This window comes from Carcharhinus amblyrhynchos, chromosome 12 (assembly GCF_965287045.1).
Source record: "Carcharhinus amblyrhynchos chromosome 12, sCarAmb.v2.hapA, whole genome shotgun sequence".
Lineage (NCBI taxonomy): Eukaryota > Metazoa > Chordata > Chondrichthyes > Carcharhiniformes > Carcharhinidae > Carcharhinus > Carcharhinus amblyrhynchos.
In genome coordinates this window covers 25,154,945-25,176,270 of record NC_137335.1, presented here as the reverse complement: position 1 = coordinate 25,176,270, position 21,326 = coordinate 25,154,945, and the positions used below count along the sequence as shown (strand labels likewise).

General features: G+C 43.3%; 1 protein-coding gene across 1 annotated transcript in view; it reads left to right on the top strand.

The window, feature by feature from the left end:
* The window catches only part of kif25 (kinesin family member 25), a 113,934-nt gene that overhangs the window by 83,005 nt on the left and 9,603 nt on the right, over positions 1 to 21,326 (top strand). Inside the window, exons 11-13 of the mRNA XM_080199909.1 lie at positions 4,868 to 5,044; positions 20,350 to 20,504; positions 20,585 to 20,797. Coding sequence (XP_080056035.1) covers positions 4,868 to 5,044; positions 20,350 to 20,504; positions 20,585 to 20,797 — 545 coding nt within the window. The remainder of the gene's footprint in view (positions 1 to 4,867; positions 5,045 to 20,349; positions 20,505 to 20,584; positions 20,798 to 21,326) is intronic.

Below are 21,326 nucleotides of genomic sequence, written 5' to 3'. Positions count from 1 at the left end.
CAGACGTTGCTGGATTCCGGGGAAGTGCCGGAAGATTGGAAAGCGGCTAATGTTACGCCGTTGTTTAAGAAGGGTGCCAGGCAAAAGGCGGGGAATTATAGGCCGGTTAGTTTAACGTCTGTTGTAGGTAAAATGTTAGAATCCGTCATCAAGGAGGAAATAGCGAGGCATCTTGAGGGGAATTGCTTGATAGAGCAGACGCAGCACGGTTTCGTTAAGGGGAAGTTGTGTCTGACAAATTTACTTGAGTTCTATGAGGATGTGCCTAGGGCGGTGGATAGAGGAGAGCCAGTGGATGTGGTCTTTCTTGATTTTCAGAAGGCGTTTGACAAGGTACCTCACAAGAGGTTATTGCAGAAGGTAAGGGGACATGGAGTTGGGGGTAGGGTGTTAGCGTGGATAGAGGACTGGTTGTCAAATAGGAGGCAGAGAGTGGGGGTCAATGGGTGCTATTCGGATTGGCGGTTGGTGACTAGTGGAGTGCCCCAGGGGTAGGTGCTGGGGCCTCAGCTATTTACCATTTATATAGATGATCTGGAGGAGGGAACCGAGTGTATGGTGTCGAAATTTGCTGATGACACCAAGATTGGTGGAAAGGCAAGTTGTGCAGAGGGTGTGGAGAGTCTGCAGAAGGATCTAGATAGGCTGGGCGAATGGGCCAGGAAATGGCAAATGGAATTTAATGTTGGCAAGTGCGAGGTGGTACACTTTGGTAGGAATAATGGTAGGAAGAATTATTACTTACGTGGAGAAAAACTGCAGCAGGCGACGGTGCAGAGGGACCTCGGGGTCCTTGTGCATGAGTCGCAAAAACCCAGCTTGCAGGTGCAGCAGGTGGTCAGGAAGGCGAATGGGATGCTGGCCTTCATAGTGAGGAGGATTGAATATAAAAGTAGGGAGGTCTTGCTGCGGCTATATAGGGCATTGGTGAGGCCGCAGCTGGAGTACTGTGTGCAGTTTTGGGCGCCGTACTTACGCAAGGATATTTTGGCCTTGGAGGGAGTGCAGAGGAGGTTTACTAGGCTGATGCCGGAGTTGAGGGGGTTGAGCTATGAGGAGAGGCTGAATAAACTAGGCTTGTACTCGTTAGAGTTTAGAAGAATGAGGGGAGATCTCATTGAGACGTACAAGATGATGAATGGGATGGATAGGATAGAGGTGGAGAGACTCTTCCCGCTCAGAAAGGACAGTAGGACTAGGGGGCACAGCCTCAAGATAAAGGGGGGGGTGCGGTTTAGAACGGAGTTGAGGAAGGACTTCTTCACTCAAAGGGTGGTGAATCTCTGGAATTCTCTGCCCGTTGAAGTGGTGGAGGCTACCTCGCTAAATATTTTTAAGACGCGGGTTGATGGGTTTTTGATAAGAGAGGGGATTAAGGGTTATGGGGAGAGGGCGGGAATGTGGAACTGAGCCACGACAGATCAGCCATGATCTTATTGAATGGCGGGGCAGGCTCGAAGGGCCAGATGGCCTACTCCTGCTCCTATTTATTATGTTCTTATATAAGATTAAATCTCACGGGATCCAGGGTGAGGTAGCCAATTAGATACAAAATTGGTTTCTTGATAGAAGCCAGAGGTTGGTTGTAGAGAGTTGTTTTTCAACTGTGACTAGTGGTGTACCTCAGGGATCAGTGCTGGGTCCACTGTTATTTGTCATTTATATGAATGATTTGGATGAGAATATCGGAGGCATTGTTAGTAAGTTTGCAGATGATACTAAGATTGGTGGCATAGTGGACTGTGAAAGAAGTTATCTCCAATTGCAACGGGATCTTGATCAGTTGGGCCAGTGGGCTGACAAATGGCAGATGGAGTTTAATTTAGACAAATGCAAGGTGATGCATTTAGTAGATTGAACCAGGGCAGGACTTACTCAGTTAATGGTAGGGCGTTGGGGAGCATTACAGAACAAAGAGATCTAAGGGTACGTGTTCAAAGTTCCTTGAAAATGGAGTCACAAGTGGACAGAGTAGTCAAGAAAGCATTCAGCATGCTTGGTTTTATCGGTCAGAACATTGAATACAGGAGTTGGGACATCTTGTTGAAGTTGTACAAGACATTGGTAAGACCACACTTGGAATACTGTGTGCAATTCTAGTCACCCTATTATAGAAAGGATAATATTAAACTAGAAAGAGTACAGTAGATATTTACTAGGATGCTACTGGGATTTGATAGATTGAGTTATAAGGAGAGGCTGGATAGACTGGGACTTTTTTCTCTGGAGTGTAGGAGGCTGAGGGCTGATCTTATAGAGGTCTATAAATAATGAGGGGCATAGATCAGTTAGATAGTCAATATCTTTTCCCAAAGGAGGGGAGTCTAAAACTAGAGGGCATAGGTTTAAGGTGAGAGGGGAGAGATACAAAAGTGTCCAGAGGGGCAGTTTTTTCACACAAAGGGTGGTGAGTGCCTGGAACAAACTGCCAGAGGTAGTAGTAGAGGCGGGTACAATTTTGTCTTTTAGAAAGTATTTAGTTACATGGGTATGATGGGTATAGACGGATTATGGGCCAAATGCTTAAGGGTTTTAAAAAAAAGGGTGGCATGGACAAGTTGAGCCAAAGGGCCTGTTTCCATGCTGTAAACGTCTGTGACTCTATGACCCTTACTTGGCAGATGGATCCTTAAAGAGACAGCCACCACAGAAGTATTTCCTAAAACAGTCCTGAATCTGTGTTTGGTTACCACAGTGTAGAGGAGATCACAGCATGAGCATCAAGTACCGTATACTAATACTTGGGAGAAGTACATTCAAATTGTGTTTCATGTGGAAAGCCTGTTTGAGGCCTTGGATGGGAGGGGAGAGGAAGTAAAAGGGCAGGTATTGCAACTCCTGTGCTTCCCATGGAAAGGGAATGGAGTAGGGTGTCACAGAGGGAACGGTCCCTTTGGAATGCTGAAACGGGAGGGGGAAAGATGTGTTGAGTGATGATGTTGTGCTGGAAATGGTGGAATCATGGTCAATGATCTGTTGAATACAGAGGCTGCCAGGATAGCTGGAAGGAAAGGGACACCCTGCCATGGTTCTGGGAGATAGAGGAAGGAGTACAGGACATGGCCAAGTGTCCTGTCACCCAACATGGGGAGAATAGCTTGGTTGAGGGGAAAAGAAGATATATTAGTAACAATGATATGGATATACTCATCATTCAAACAGATGTAATGGAGATGGAGGAACTAGAAAAATGGAATGGAATCCTTTCAGGAAGCAGGACATGAGGAAATGCAATGAGGTAGCAAGTTGCACTCAAAGTCAGTGACTTGTTGTGAATATGTATAGTTAGCCTAAGCAGAAAGAGAAATCAAAGAAGGGAAAGGATGAATCAGAGATGGACTATGTAAAGATGAGAACATAAGAACATAAGAAATAGGAGCAGGAGTAGGCCATCTAGCCCTTCGAGCCTGCCCCGCCATTCAATAAGATCATGGCTGATCTGTCGTGGCTCAGTTCCACATTCCCGCCCTCTCCCCATAACCCTTAATCCCCTCTCTTATCAAAAACCCATCAACCCGCGTCTTAAAAATATTTAGCGAGGCAGCCTCCACCACTTCAACGGGCAGAGAATTCCAGAGATTCACCACCCTTTGAGTGAAGAAGTTTCTCCTCAACTCCATTCTAAACCGCCCCCCCCTTTATCTTGAGGCTGTGCCCCCTAGTCCTACTGTCCTTTCTGAGCGAGAAGAGTCTCTCCACCTCTATCCTATCCATCCCATTCATCATCTTATACGTCTCAATGAGATCGCCCCTCATTCTTCTAAACTCTAACAAGTACAAGCCTAATTTATTCAGCCTCTCCTCATAGCTCAACCCCCTCAACTCCGGCATCAGCCTAGTAAACCTCCTCTGCGCTCCCTCCAAGGCCAAAATATCCTTGCGTAAGTACGGCGCCCAAAACTGCACACAGTACTCCAGCTGCGGCCTCACCAATGCCCTATACAGCCGCAGCAAGACCTCCCTACTTTTATATTCAATCCCCCTCGCTGTGAAAGTCCATATGAGAGAAGGATGGAAATCATTTGGGAACCAAATAATTCAGCATCCTCCAATTTCCAATACCCTAGTTGTTTATCTGTTTATAATTTTATTGAAATATGGACCTTAATGGCCAAATCTGGATCCTGCTTAAAGAGATGAGCTGGGCATTTGTGCTTTGAACTTATCAGAAGTCAATGAATAGAAAATTATAGCTGATGAGTTCAAAATCAGAATGCCATGGCCAAAATCTTTAATAGTAGAGGGCAAGAACTTACACATCATCAGAAACTGAAATGTCTGACCTCACCAGAATTCTCCAAATTCGGCAATTAGCTATTGTTTTGGGATTTTTTATATCAGCAATAGCACAGCTTGGGTCCGTGTAGCTTGCACTTCTGTACACATTTCAGCTGCTTTCCAGGGAAGTTAACTTCAGGATGTAAAAATCTTTCTTCTCTGACCCCAGGCCTAAGATAGTGCCTTGGGCTCCATTTATGTCATTTTGAAGTATTTCATGCAGGCAAACCCACCTTCATCTGCCCCACTCATAAAGGTAACCCCAGTAGGATATCACAGAACAAGTTGCACTCCAATTTCCAATCCTGCTTATCCCCACTTACTCCAAACCTTTTAAACTTTCAGATTCCACCTCTATTTTCAAAATCAGGTTTTCCATTGATGTGAACACAGCAGAGATTGTCCGGGAAAAGGCATTGAAAGGTTTCATATCCAGGCAGAATTTATTGCTCTACAGATTTTGCTGTAAAAAAAATTGAGAGTAAAGCGTTTTCAATAAATTATTCAGTATACCTAATGCATGTTTACTGTGGAGACTTTAGGACAGACTAAGAATTTTATAAATAAAAGGCTGCTCTTATCTTTGCAGACTGTTGTCAGATAAACCACTTGAAGCACATTCTGTCAAAGTGTCTATAGTGGAAGTGTACAATAATGAAATAATTGACCTGCTGGCAAAAGACAACGATGGAACTGTCTTAGGTGTAAAACGAGATGTTTTGACTACCGTTACTGGTGCCAGTGAGGTTCCTTTGTTAACCTACGTGTAAGTAAATTTCTTTCAGATTATTGATTTTTATTTTTTGGTGTAAAGATTTGATAATGAGCTGATCAGGATAATACATTGTACCACTGAGGTATCAGAGAAGGAGACATTTTATCTGAAACGATCTAGTAATGCAATTGAGATCATACTGTCCAGCATTGAGCCTGGATTTTTGCCATGATGAAGAGTCTCTTTGTCATGGTAAAAATCCTGTAAAATGGCCAAAAATTTTAGGTGTCAGTCACCCCTGAATCTAGCATTTCCCATCCTGGCAGGGTGAGTTGAAGTCAAGCCAGGATTATTGCTTGCATCATTCTCAGAGACAACTGGCCACTAAAATCACCAGCTTCCTCCATTGTAGTGGGACTTTGGGAGAACTGGAGTGTGCAGATTAGAACAGGTAGGAAAGTCTGATCATGGTGGATTCTTACGCAGAGTCAGGATTTGGAGGCTCGGGACATCTTTGGGAGAGGCAAGGCACCCTTTGGGAGAGGCGAGGCACCCTTTGGAATTATGCACTATTTATACACAAATTCATTTAGAATTGTTAAGCTGCAAAAGAGCTGCCCAACTGTCTAGCTGTCAAGGAAATGTTAAGGAGCTATCTGGGAACAGGCCAGTTGTTCAGGAAATATCCAGCTGTCAAAGAGCTGTCAAGGAAATATTAAGGAGCTGTCCCCTGTCAAAGTTATCCAGTAAGAGTCAAAGCCAGAAAGTGTCAAAGCTGTAAAGAAGCTGCAAATGGTTGTGCAGGCTATTTGGTGGGGATGGAATAGGTTGGCGTGTATGGGACAAAGTGTGTGTGGGACAGAGGACTAAAGGGAGTGGGAGACTGGAGGGATTTTTTTTAAATTTATTTCAGCATAGTGCTGGAGCACAGAGACAGGCTTTGTGCCCAATTTGTCTCTGCACCTGGCACCCTATGAATTTGTTCCAGGGCCCTCGCCAACTCATTTTTAAACCTTCCTGACCAGAAATTTGAACTTGGATGGACTAAAGGTCAGGCTCACTGAGCCGGAACATCTCCCAACTCAGCGAACGTGAACCACTGTCAAAAATCTCGGCTTCAGATATATTTAAATGGTAAATTTTCTGACTTTTGGGAAAAAAACACACTCAGTTGAGCCAAAGCTGATACATTTGTTTAGGTAACTGCCCAATTGTTGACAGAATTCTATTCACAGAGCATACCAAGCTTATATGAGATTAAATGTCATTACCATCGCTCAATCCCTCATATTCAGCATCCTGAGGGTTACCATTGACCAGAAACTGAACTGGAACATCTATATAAATACTGTGGCTACAAGAGCAGATCAGAGGCTGAGAATCCAGCAGCGAGCAACTCAAATTCTGATCCCCGAAGCCTGTCCATCATCTACAAGGTGCAAGGCACAGGTGTATGGAACACTGTTCACTTGCCTGGATGAATGTAGTTTCAACAACTGGAAATGGTGTGAGGACCATAGGTTGTTTCCTGCCACCCAGGACAAAGCAGCCCACTTCATTGGCACCCCACCCACAGACATTTACTCCTTCAGTGACCCCATAGTAAATCATTTACAATATGTACAGCAGGGTTCCTGAGATAGCATCAAATCCACGATTGCTACCATCTAGGCCAAGGACAGAGGACACATGAGAACCCCTTCAAGCCACTCACCATCCTGTCTTGAAAATATAATGATGTGGAGATGCTGGCGTTGGACTGGGGTAAACACAGTAAGAAATCTGACAACAGAGTTCTGGCTCTCCATTCACCTGACGAAGGGCAAACCCCGAAAGCTTGTGAGTTTACTAACAAATAAATTGGTTGGACTTAAACCTGGTGTTGTCAGACTTATTACATTGAAAATATAATGCCATCCCTTCACTGTTACTGGAGAGGTAAGGCACCCATTGGGAGAGGTAAAGCACCCTGTGGGAGATGTTCCAATGTTTTTATGTCTAATAATATGGGACGAACACTGACCAGTAGCCCTATAATTATATCCAATAAAACATGTTCACACTGGACACATTGATCTTGCCCCGACCAGATACTGTTTCTTTACAGAGCTTTTCCAAACAGATGCTTTTATCTGTATGTTGCAAGCATATTTAACTTCTGAATACAAACAGGGTTTGATGGAAAGATAGGTAACTAGTAATAGTCAGTATTCTAATAGAGTTCATATGACCCATTACAAACAAACAAGCTGGTTTATTTTTTATACCTATTTTCTTTATTCTTTCATGGAAGTGGGATTTGCTGGCAAGATCAGCATTTGTTGCCTATATCTAATTACCCTTAAACTGAGTGGTTTGCTAGACCATTGCAGAGGGCAGTTAAGAGTCAGCTACATTGCTGTGGGTCTGAAGTCACATGTAGACCAGACCAGATAAGGACAGCAGATTTCCTTTCCTTAAGGACATCAGTGAATCCGATAGGTTTTTACAATATGTGTTTGAATGGAAGATATTAGAATTTCTTCTTGTAAAATCCAAAGTAACAAACCACACAAACTTAACCAATTATATAGGCCATATTTAACTGAGCTCACTGATTCTAATCTTAAGACTTAGTATTCACTCCATTTTTGATTGTTTCCAGATTTAGATCTGTGCAGACTGAGTCTTGCATCGTTGTACATGAAGTCAAGTGACTTGGTCTTGGCTCTTCTAACTCTATATTTGGAATTGGTTAGTGGTCTGGTAAATATATTTGTTGTCAGAAATCAGAGACATTCTTACATTATACCAGTTTAGCTCAGTTGGTTGGACAGCAGGTTAATGATGCAGAGCAATGCCAACAGTGTGGGTTCAATTCCTGTACCAGTTGAGATTATTCATGAAGGTTGAAAGTCTTTTTAACCTTGCCCTTTACCTGAGGTGTGGTGATCCTCAGGTTAAATAACCACCAGTCAGCCTATGGTCACCCGGGACTATGGCAACTTTACATTTTTTTTAACTTTACACCTGTTCAGCAAAGACTCTATGTCTTTCTAACAGGAAGGGCCTTTCTAATATTACAATCTTTACTGTGATGATCTGCATTTTTGCCTGAAATTGTTATGGTTTAGAAGAAACATAATTATCTTCAACAAAAATAAAGAAAGGCTTGCATTTGTGTAGCATTTTGCAAGATCACCACACGTCCCAAAGCTCTTTACAGACTTTTGAAATGTAGTCTTAATGTCAGAATAATACCAATAATATGTTCTCTATGTTTGGTGTGCCTCTGAAATATTTAAATCAGCTGACCTTGCAATGTCACACAAAGTCATTTTGTCATAGGCATACAGTGCTGGAATTGCTGCCATGTCTCTTTCAAAATAATAAAACAAAAAGCCATTGTAGTCCTCTGAAACTTTGCTCATACGGTTTTGACCAAGCATCCTTGAACAAACAGTTCTTACCTGAGAAATGAACCGCAAGGAACTGCCGTACCATCCAGTCCGCAGTGATCACATCACAGTACAACAAAAAAGGAAGTAAAGAATAAGTCAGACGGTTCCTTTTGAAACATCTTAGATAGGGTGAGTAGATGATACTTTGTGCCCCATTTGTAACGAATTTATTCTCAAAATTTTTGATATTGAAATTGAATGCATTGGAATAATCTTTGATCTAACAGCACAACAATGCAACCTGCGAAAAATGAGTTCATTGCCTTTGTTGCCAGTGTTACCAAAGAGGGAGCCAAACACAGATGTTGTAACCACAATAAGTGTAATATCCATTTATGTCAACACACTGATATTCTCCAACAATAAAGCATCAATCATACACAGGCCTACTGCTACAGCTACTATTGTGTTGCATTTTAATTTTAAAATTGATTTTCAATTTGCAATGAGTTTATAATTGACATTATGATTGTACGTGTTCTTCCATGAGTTAGTGATACCAGGAATTGAAACAGATTAAAAAGGGGACATTGTATTTAAATTATTTACTTCAACCTCAATGTAGCTAAGAGCAATTCAAGTCAAGGAACCATATGGCTCACTTTATGTAATGTCTGCTCCTTATATTGGCTCAGCAAGTGGCCAAGAGCTATCAGCTTCATGTTGTTATACCTTGTCTTGCACTGTGCAATGGATAAAGTACTATTCTGATACTCATTGTAGTATCATAAACATGTTTGGTTTAACACTGAAAAGTTATTAACCTAATAACTTTACCTCTTTGGTTCTTTTTATTTAATTTAGTCTGGAGTCTCAACTTAGGTTGTCTTAGATTCTTTGGGCATAATTTCAACTGTTATATGGTAACAGGTTCTGTGGAGGGAGGTGAGGTAACGCCCTAAGGAGTGGCAACGGTCAGAATTCAGATATGTTTGCACGGATTTCTGACTTTAAACCAGGCAGGTAAGTAAGAACAAGAAGCAACACCATCATCACCAGTGGCCACACAAACAGCTGCAGGAGCAGCAATAACCTAAAGAATGAATGATGAAAGTATAGAACTCGCTACTAGAAGGAATGTCTGAAACAAATATACACATTTCAATGTTCAAGAAAGCAAGTGTATGAGGGAGAAAGGAATGGTGGATTACAATGATAGATTAAAACTAAAGATGGGAGAACGCTCAAGTGGAACATAAACACCAACATGGACTGTTTGGGCCCAATGTAACATATCCTTTGTAATCTTTTGTAAAAACTATAGTACCAGCGGGAGCAACAGCATCCGCCAGTCTCCTCAGCCACAGCCCGCTCCACTGAACAGGGAACTCCAGCTCAACTGATACTCCAGCATAGGGTATGCAGACAAAGGATGACCCTTTTGGACATGATGGTACAGCAGTACCTTAGGAGGCTCAGGCTTTCATGATAGGCTGTTGCTGATATCTGCAGACCTCCTTCCAAGAGGGTCAAGTGGACACGCATAGGCTGTGGCTATTAAGATAACTACAGCCCTCAGTTTCTTCATAGTCGACCTCTTCGAGGGATCTGCTGGTGTCATCATCAGCATGTTATGCATAGTGCATCTCCTAGGTCACCGATGGCTTGTTTTACAAGGCCACTGCTTTTATCCACTCTGCCACAGATAATGCCAGTCAAACAGAGGGTTGTCAATTTCACTGTAGTGGCTGGATCCCCTTCAGGCACAGATACTTGTCGATTGCGTTTATGGACAATATAAGTGCCCTCAGATTAACCTGGAGTGTTCATCAGTTGCGAGAGATTCCACTTCCTCAGTGATTGGATCATTTATGTCCACCAGAAGATTATCATGCACGTCTGTGCAATGGAGCTGCTGTAATTCATTCATTGCAGTGGTTCACTATCATTATCTTCTCAAGGGCAAACATGTTGGGCAGTGTTGACAATGATGCCTACATCTCATAAATGAATAAGAAACGGTTTTGGCCATTTGCTAATATCACCTGATGTGATTTGGTGTCAAATTTGCTTCGTTATGTTGCTGTGAAGCATCTTTGGAGGTTCTGTTTTATTAAAGGCACTATTTAAAGAGAAGTTGATATTGTTGCTTTGGTGAGCTTTTCAAATGCAGATTCATATACCATGCTTTACCTAGATGTATTGCTTCCATTTCACATAGATGTAAAGATGAATGAACCCCAAAGATGCTGTTAACACAGAACCTGAATGCTGTTTTTTCACAGTCACAGTGTGGCTGCTAGTTTAGGCAATTGAACGGCACACGTTCTATCTCAAATTGCTCTTTCCGATATGTGTCCCTTTTCAAAGTGCTTACCAAAAAATTCTCCACATGATAAGATGCAGTGCATCCTGATATGAGGGAGGATTACTTCTTATGAGGAAAGAGTTCCAAAACCCGAGGAATTGGAGAGCTTCTCAAAACTTATGGGAAACTTTATTTTCTTAGTCACTCACTTAGCTCATATATGAGAACACATTGCAGCACGTGACAGTAGAAAGTCCTGCCATATTAACTGTTTAGTTCCATACAGATTTCTGACCAGACAGAGTGCCCAGTATCAGGGAAATGGAAAATGGTTGCACAAATAATGAAGGTACATCTCGAGGTAATGCCCTCAACAGTTCAGCTCAAATGACTGCAAATGTATTGAAGTGGAAACAGTTCCAGGTAAGCACTTGCATCAGTAGGGTGCCACCTGCCGTTGCAGGGCCAATCCTAGAAACAGGAAATACAAACAGCAGCCACCCAGCTTATGTCCCAATAAAGAAATGGTTGGAAGGAACACATGGTTACAAAGTAAAATGAACACTTCATGTACTGTCACACAGGTGAAATATTGGAGCAAAACATATATTTTAGGGTAAGTAAAATTTGGTTCTGTTGGCAAACTAATCTATTGTAATTTAATTTGGGATGGGATAGATCAATATAAGCTTTAGAAATGAGACCATTGGATGAGGCTTAGGGGATTGTTGGCAATGGTTTATTTGATTGAGAATTGGCTATGTAGGGGATTGTGGTCATATAGTGATTATGATACTGGATTAGAAATCCAGATTAGTGGATTAATAATCTAAACAAAATTCAGTTCAGTTCTAACAACACAGTGAAAATTTGAATTCAATTTAAAACATTTAAGTTAAAAGTCAACATGAAGCTTTTGGATTGTCAAATAGCCCAGGTGTTCATTAATAACCTCTAGGGAAGAAGCGCGTCATACTGATGTGTGATACCAACCACACAACAATTTGGTTGACTATTATCTGCCCTGTGCTTTGGCTAAGCAAACTGCTACAGCAAATGACTGCATCAGTTCAAGAAGAAAGCTGCCACACTTCCTTAGGAGAATGTAGGGGGGGCAACAAATGTCAGTGGATGACATTTTCCCAGAAATCAGCAAAGGCCAATGTTGGGTAGGAAAAGTGGCATTGAGCCTGTCGACGGCAATGGCAGCCTTTTCCACCGTACAATGTGACACTTAGTGCCAAAAATTTTCAGCCATGGAAACCTGCCGTGAAATTCTCAGACACCTCCCTGGAAAGACTCCTCGATGCTGTTGAGGCTAGCGTGACGAAAACATGGCAGCAAGATCACCAACCCAGCATGGGAGGCAATGGCAGTGGTTGTGAATGACAACACTGCAGAAGAGGACAGCTGTCCAGTGCTCCAATACAGTGAGTCATGTCTCCTGTCTCTAAAGGCCCATGCCATATACTAATTACCTGTCCTTTCTTTCACAGACACATCTGTGAAGCAGATCAGGGAATCTACCAGCCAGGTCCTCAACTCCAGTCTCAACACCAGCACAAAGGTGGGATTCATTGACCCTAATATGAAAGATCTTCACAGTGCTCACCCACACCTTCCAGCTGCGCAGACACACACATACATCCCAGTAGAACATAGTTCTAGAGTACCCTTGCGGTTACAATCTATTGAGCCCATCACTCACACAGAGCCATAGCAGGCAGAGACAGGGGCGTTCCAGGGTGCTGGAATTCGAGGACTGCTGGAGCCTAGGAATTTGCTGAGTCCCAGTCAGATGATGAACCTCTGGACTCAGTTGCTGAAGTTCCAAAGGCAAACTTGGGAATGTCAGGAACGGATATCTGGTACACTCCTCGGATTGAAAGCTGCATGGAGGTGACCGTTTGCCTTATGCCTGAGTTTATTGTGTTGACACAGCAATGAAATGAGGTCAATACAGCGAGGGTGACTGCCACCATGGGGAACTTGGTAGAAGATATTTGTCCTGCACTGCTGCAGGATATGCACTCCATGATTCAGGCACTTGCTGGAATCCATTAATGCCACCGCCAGAGGATGTAAGACTTCTCATACTCACTCCAGCTGCCTCTTTATCCCAAGGAAGAAACCAAAGATCCTCAGGCCCGTGGAGAGGTGACACCCCGGGACCATCCGTCCAGGTGACTCTGTGATACTCAGGGAGTATCCCACACATCCGAATCTCCTCTTTGACTGCTTCAGTTCCAGCTCCACACACCGAGGAGGGTCGCTGTGTCACACAGCAGAATCCTGATAGCAGGCTGGAGCCCCCTAGGTCTGGGCCCTCCAGAGGACACCTGCCAAGATCATTTCAGACAACAGGATGGCCAACAGCAGGCTGCCTCCACTTGCTCTGAGGATGTTGAGGATTCACCAAGATATAGTGGCAGGGTTAGAAAAGTTAAGAAGTTCCAGTTGCACAGTGTGGCTATGGGTATTAGGCACTTCTACATAACATTCACCTCTGTAAATAAGCTGTCATTTTTTATGGCCCTTTGTTCTGATGAGTTGTGTTCCTGTAGTTCCTGATTTCTGCAAAGGAAAAGGCTGGGTGCTCAGCCCAGAGCTTCCTCCATGTGCTTTGTGCAAGGTTGCCATACATTGGTAGCGTCTCTTCACAGTGATTCAATACATCAGTAATGCCGCAATGTACAGGGTTAGCGTCATTCATTCTGGTCATCGTCAATGTGTTATCTCAGCACTTTGAACTGTGGCTGGATCCTCATTCCATCTGCTTTAGCCTCCGGCACATTGAACCTCAAGGGTACAGCTCATTACAAAGGGTGCTGAAAGACCGGGAGAGGTGAAACTTCCTTGCTGTATTGCCATGATATGACTCTAGTCATTGAGAGCAAGGAAGCGTCAAACAGGAGTCAGACATTTATAGAAGCTCATTGAAGATCAATTCACTGTCATCATCATTGTCCTACAATGCAGGGATTAGGGCAACCGCTGTGTTCCCAAGGGCCTTACCACAGAAAGTGCACTGCCATCATTCAGACAGGAGACCAATTCTCACAGAAGCCATTGAAGATAATAGGATGTCCTCATTGGATGATCTCACCATCCTCCTTGAATCTAAGGGCAATTAGTGCATCCCAAGCTCATCTAGACATCACTGTGACCAAAATCCTCTCCCTCGAGGATCTCCTCAGCCTCATCCCCTTTGATGTCCTCCTAATCAGAGGAAACATGCCGCTCCTCTATCTCCTCCTCAGGCAATTCCAAACCCCGTTTCAGTGCCAGGATGTGTAGAGTGCAGCAACTGACCATAATGCATAACACCTTCTGCAGATTATATTACAGTGTTCCAACAGACTGGTCCAGGCATTGGAACCTCATCTTCAGCATCCCCGTGGTGTGCTCCACCAAAGTATGACTTGAAACATGAGCCTCATTATACCTTGTTTCAGATGTGATTTGTGGCCACCACACAGACATCATCAACCATCTCTACATCTGGTCCTTTTGTAGACCCTGAAATGTGTCAGGGATCTGACAGCACAGTCTTTGGTGACACTGGCTCTCCAAACATCTGCAGGTATGTTAAGCCCCATCTGTAGGTGGGTCTAATGAGATATCTCCAAATGACAGCTCTCTCTGCATGCAAAACAGACCCTGTCACCCCTTCTGCTTCAGGGTTCTGCTCCTGCCTTTGGCAAGCCAGATGCCTCCATTGACTCATTTCCTTCTTCCTGCCTTTGAGTGAGAAAAATGACTGTGCGATCACCAGCTTCATATACTGTATCAAAGAGAGGGATTTGACAGTTAGCATTTGTCTCCCAAGAACCACTCTTTGTCTGTTCATCATCTGGAGCTGCCTCTCAAAGCCCACTGACTCATGGCCTTTTTTAATGCCCAATCCTTCCTTCATGTTATGTTTTGGCAGGATCGCACACCTCCCTTGCCATGCACCAATCACTGAGTCACTATGGCTTTGGCCATCCTATTGCATCCTGAGCTTCGATTTCACTCACAGGGGTTGTCGATAGCTTCGTTCCAAGTCCTTGCGCTCAATCTGGTCTATGGCCAGGGCATGTCATTATGCATCTTAGCACACAGCCAAGGATTAGAAGTACTCTCTTAAGGCAGTCTGCCATTACTAATCTTTTAAGGGAATGTAGTTTCTTGACCAGATGGCCATGGCACACCATGGCAGTCAGCAATTTTGGATGTCAGTGCACCAAGTGTTAAATGCTAAGCAGCAATCAGTGGCACTCACACACACAAGTCATGCTTGACTGGGCAAAATTAGATGCCTGGATTGCCTTAAGACATTTCAATTGAGTTACAGCCATGCCTTTGCATTAGCCTTGCCCTTGTCAACATCCTGCTTGCAGAAGACCCCTTCCCACTATTCCAGATTTGAGTGGAACTATCAGTCAGTGATTACTGCCAACACACCCACCACACTGCCCCAGGCTTCCCTTTCATCTGTGAGCCCTTCCAGTTTTCCCCCCTAGTCCCCCCTGACTAGGCCTGGTACCCTGAAAGCTTCCACTCCGCTACCCTCATATCAACTTCCCAGTAGCCTTCCAGAATTACCCCAATCTCCTCGAAATTAGACCCTGGTCGCCTTTCAGTCAAGTCTAGTCACCTGCGTCAAGCCCAGTCACCTGCGAATCAAAGACTGGTCACCCCGAATCAATCCCCTTAGTACGTGGAGTTTCTGTGCTTACCTCTGAGCTCCACTCGGAGGGATGCTGGCCAGGTGCCTGGCTTTTGAAGCCAGTTGTGCCTTATATCATTCTGACATCACGCTGCAATAGATGAATTTTTTAATGGACTGGTATGACTCCGGAATATAGGCCTGATAATGATGTTTCCGATGTTGAACGGTAGGAAACGCGGCCACCCCACTGATGGGGTAATGGGACAATCGCAGCAAACTTTGACACTGGCATAGAAAGCAACTTTGGAATTCTTGTGATATTTTCTGGTCCTGTCGCCAAACCTGCTCAATGCAAATGGTAACAAAAAATCCCAGTTCATGCCTCAGCAATGAATAGTTTAAAAATTGAGGTTTATGACTCTGTACCTCTGCACACAAAGAGGATGACATTGTGAGTATGACCCTGAATGCAGATTTCCCCTGGTTACTGTCGCAATGAAGAATTGTCAGCCCTCCAACATTTAACTTCCGTATGCAAACAGAGTTTGATGAAAGAGTCTGCACCAACTCTGTGACAGAGCATCTTACCCAGGCCCTATCCCCGTAACCCCACGTATTTACAAAGAACAAAAACAGCCCGGGAAACAGGCCCTTCGGCCCAACGAGCCTGCGCCACCATTTTAACACTACCAGTACTCCCCTCCACCCATGTCCCTTATCTGTCATTTTATGGCAATCCACATTGAGGAAAACTAATTTAGGGACAATTTATTACTTCCAATCAGCCTAACAGCACATCTTTGGGGTGTGGGAGGAAACCGGAGCACCCGGAGAAAACCCACGCAAGCACAGGGAGAATGCGCAAACTCCCACAGACACTGGCCCAAATCCATGTGTCTGCACAGCAAACAGTGATAGTCACTGAGCTGTCGTCTTGCCCATGCATCTGGTCCAGTTTAAGCACACACTAACGACATGAAGCACTAGGCCAATCTCGAACAATCAAGAGCAGCCCAAGTACGACCCATCGCGTTTATGCCCCTCGTCGGACAACAAGGCGGACCGACTTAAAACCTGTGAATGAAAAGAGAAAAAACATTACCCCACTAATCCTCCTAACCTGTGCATCTTGGGACATAATAGTCAGTATTTTCAACCATTAATGCTTTGAGAAATACAATTTTCACTGAAAATACAGGGCTGTTCTTGATTTTGCTTCCCATGGAAAATTAATGACTCCAGTGAAATTGGCAAATAACACAGCTTTGGCACAAACAACCTGATCCTGCACGTTTGGAGGTGCTATACCTAAATTTTACTATTGAAAGGATCTAGGAGCATAAACATCACCTTTACTTGCACTGACAGACATCGCTATGCATACATCAGGACTGCATGATATTGCAAAGTTCTGTAAATAGGTTTCATAGTGTAAGAATCATTACACCATTTTGTCTAATCTACAAATATCTCACTTGCATACGTTATCTGATGCTCACTGTCTAGAAATTTTAAGTGGATAGAGACTGCTGCATAGGTATACAAAGTTTCTATATAAAGATCACATAATGATAGTTTCTCAAAGATACTAGAACATTGTAGAAAGATTAAAGATAGGTAGGATGAGGATGGAAGCACAGTAAGCATATTCGGTTATTACTGCAGAAGATGGAATGGGAACAGTAATAATAGGCAAATGAATCTCAGAAATGTCAACAGAACAGTTAAAAGATACTTCTGGTATGATTCAAGGTATAATGATGTAATTTGCTCAAAGTTGAGAGGGGAGGTGGATGCATTTTCCTAGCCTTGCCTTGCCGGACTTGGCACAGATTACACCAATCGTGGAAAATAGGGTACGGGCCTAAAAACTGGTTTTGGCTGTGGCCCCAAACGGTTTGCAATCGTCCCAGTCCCTTTCTACTGGCACAAACTTGATTGCACCCTTTCTGGGCATTTAAATATGCATAGCCCATTCAATACCAGATCCTCCCAGCTCCCAGAAAACTCTGACTCTCAGTCATGGTGCAAGCCCGGTGAGCATCACGACTGGATTCCACTTGCAGAAATCGGGCGTGATGGCCACACTCGGGGGCGCGAAGGCCATTGAAGCCCTCAAGTGGTCAGGAACCTGGCACTGCCGATCTGGCACACTGGCACTGTCCACCTGGCACCAGTTGGGCATTGCCAGTGTACGAGGGGCAGAACCATGGGGGTGGGGCCTGAGTGTGGGCTATGATGAGGGGTATTATGCAGATGGGGCTGTGCAGGGGGATCATTCAGGGATGGAGCATGAAGGCAGGGAATGTGGGGGACTATAATGGGGGGAGCATGTCAGGGGTTATGAAGGGGGACCCATCAGGAATACTCCAATGCCCTGATGCCAACGATCTATGTCAGGGAGGGGATGGGGAAACATGCCACCATTGAGGGGGATCCCAGTGTACATGGGGAGAGGGAGAGCATCAATCAATGTACTGAGAGATCAGGCATCCTTCCAAAACGGTGCCTGATTGCTTTGCAATCGGGTTCACCAGCCTATTTAGACCCCGTCTCTCTTAAACCAGCACAAAACTCACCACTCTCCCAAAAAATGACTAGGTGTGAGATGATTATGGTCCAATCCATGCCAAACAGACTAGAGCAATTGTGAGACAGTAATTTTTGGGAAAAATTGCAACCCAGGTCTTCAAATATCTTTTGAAAATTTGTTTATGGAATGTGGCTGTCACTGGTTAGACCTGCATTTATTCCCATCCCAAGAAGGTGGGGGTGAGCTGCCTTCTTGAACAGCTGCAATCCATGTGGTGCAGGTAGACCCCACTGCTGTTAGAGAGGGATTTCCAGGATTTTGACTCAGCGACAGTGAAGGAACAGTGATATATTTCCAAGTCAGGATGGTGAATGCCTTGGAGGCGATCCTCCAGCTGGTGGTTTTCCCAGATATTTGCTGCTCTTGTCCTTCTGAATGGCAGTGGTTGTGGGTTTAAAAGGTGCTGTCTAAGGAACGTTGCTGAGTTACTGCAGTGCATCTTCTAGATTGTACATATGGCTGCTACTGTTCGTTGGTGACATTGAATGTTTGTGGAAGAGATAGCAATCAAGCACGTTGCATTCCTGGAAGGTGTCATGCTTCTTGAGTGTTGTTGGAGCTGCACTCATCCCCATGTCTGACCTTATGATGGAAGGAAGGTCATTGATGAAACAGCTGTAGATGGCTGAGCCTAGGACATGACCCTGAGGAATTCCTGCAGTGATGTTCTGGAACTAAATGATTGACCTCCAAAAACCACAACAATCTTCCTTTGTGCCAGGTATGATTCCCCCCAGTTCCCATTGAGTCCAGTTTTACAGGTGGTACTTGCTGCCATATTTGGTCAAATGCTGCCATGATGTCAAGAGCAGTTTCTCTCACCTCATTTCTGGCTTTCAGCTCTTGTGTCAATATTTGAACCATGGCTGCAATGAGGTCAGGAGCTAATGACAGAACCCAAACTAAGCATCCGTGAGAAAGTTATTCCTAAGTAAGTACCATTTATCAGCACTATTGATGACCTCTTCTATCACTTTACTGATAATGGTAGGCTGATGGGGTTGGTAATTGGTCAGGTTGAATTTGCCTGGCAATTTTCCACATTGTTGGGTAGAAACCAGTGTTGTAGATGCACTGGAAGAGCTTGGTTATGGCCAGCAAGTTCTGGAGCACAAGTCTTCCGTGTTTTTGTTACAATTTTGTCATGATCCTTAACTTTTTGCAGTATCCTGTGCCTTTTGTCGTTTCTTGATATCACGTGAAGTGAATCCAATTGGCTGAAGAGACATCTGTGCCAACCCTGAAGACGAACTGCTCTTCTCTCTGACTGAATTTCAGTATGTCTCTCCCCCACCTATCCACCTTCACTGCTTTCCATTTCTCTCTTAGCATTGGCTTTCCCTTGTTTTTGTGGCCATGACTCACCTTTCATTCCCTCACCCTACAGTATAAATATCTCCCAATTTCTATGCCTTTTATCTTTGACAAAGGGTCATCTGGACTCAAAACGTCAGCTCTTTTCTCGCCTTATGAAAACAGAGTTGGCTAAACTGGAATGGGAAAATATGTTAACAGATAAGATGATTGAACAGCAGTGGCAGATATTTAAAGCAACATTTCGTAATTGGCAACAAAGATACATTCTATTAAGAAGAAAAGACTGAGAAGGATGCACCATCCATGGCTAAATAAGGAAGTTGGAGATGGTATCCGATTAAAAGGAAAGATGTGTAAAGTTGCAATCATTAGTGATGGCCAAAAGAAAGGGAACATTTTAGAAATAAGCAAAGGATGACCAAAAAACTAAAATAAAGAGGGAGAAATTAGGGTATAGGAAAAAACTAGCAAGAAATATAAAACAGCCTGTAAAAGCTTCTACAACAATATGAAAAGGAAAAGGATAGCTAAAGTGAGCATTAGAAAGCGAAACTGAAAACGAATAAAGAGAAACAGAGAAATGGCAGACACTTTGAACAAATATTGATATCTGTTTTCAAAGTGGAAGACAGAAAGCGCTTCAATAAAAGGTGAAAATCAAGAGATAAAAGGGGGGATGGGACATAAAACAATCATATGCATTAAAGAAAAAGTACTAGGAAATCTAAAGAGACTAAAGTCTGACAAGTCTCCTGGATCAGAGAGCCTGCATCCCAATTTAGCCCGATATCTTATTCAGTGGGCCATCGAGTTTCTTTTTTAAATCCTTAAATTCTGAAGCCCCAGAAGAATGCAATCTTGGTACAACCTTGGCAATTTTGTATCAGATCTCTTACTGAGACTCTGACCTTCCTTGTTTTTTCATAATCCATCATTTGGATGTTTGCCCTTCAATGTAGTATTCGTTCATAATGAATTTCAAAGACTACTGAGTGCCCTACGTAAAGAGTGTGTTGTTCAGCATTACACAGTGTAATTTGTACTTCATGATAAGTGGTGTTATTGCTTCATTTGTTTATAATAAAGCTGTTTTCTATGTTGCAGACATGTTGAAAATCCCACAAGTATTCTGAATCTAATCACCCATGGTTTACAACATAGAACCGAGCTCCCTACTCTAGTCCATGCCCACTCTTCTCGATCCCACCTTGTGATAACAATTACTATCACCACAAAGGTCTCTGCTGTTAATAGATCTGGTAAGGATGCCACAACTGTGAACTGCCAAAATTGTAGGATTTGTTGACTATCTTTCAGTTCTGTACTTCTTTTGTTTTAGAAGTACAGATGAAAAGGACATCAGAATCAAATCTACTTCAACCAGTTCAGCATCAGTGCTGCAAGCAGCTGCCATCTTCTATCCTGGATAACAATTCAGCGCCACTTCTCCAATCTCTGCCTGCCAAGCACTTTTCCACAGAATCTACAAAATTCTCAGAGTATCTAGAAACCAAATTGCAATTGGTAGATCTTGCTGGCAGCGAATGCATAGGTAAACAGCCTTAACTCTACAATGGACCAATCATGCGCTGCTTTCTTGCCCAGTTATTAAAATATCACACAATTGTGTTATTGAATAGATGATGAAGGGTGATTAGATGTCCAAGAAATATCGCAATCACTTCAAAAACTGAAGCACTGACATCAAATGGTTTATTTTTTCTATCAATAAATTTGATTTTGAACTACCAAGATGTGCAAAGCGAGATGCTAGAAGATACATTTCAAGATTTCCCACTTATCATCCACTAATTTATGACAATGACTGGGATGGAAGGGGTGGAAAATGGCTTAGAAATGCACTCTGCTGAGTGCATGTTTATTTTTATATGATCCCAATTCCCCACAGGCCCATTTATGAACAATGTTGTCATTTGTGTCATAACACCTCTCTACACTTGAGATACATGTCATTCACTGGAGATAAAGCAATATATTTCAAGCTTTATACCAGTAATTAAAACTTTCACTGGTATTTTGGAAGCTGCTAACACCATTATGCTGCAGCAAGTCTCCAAGAC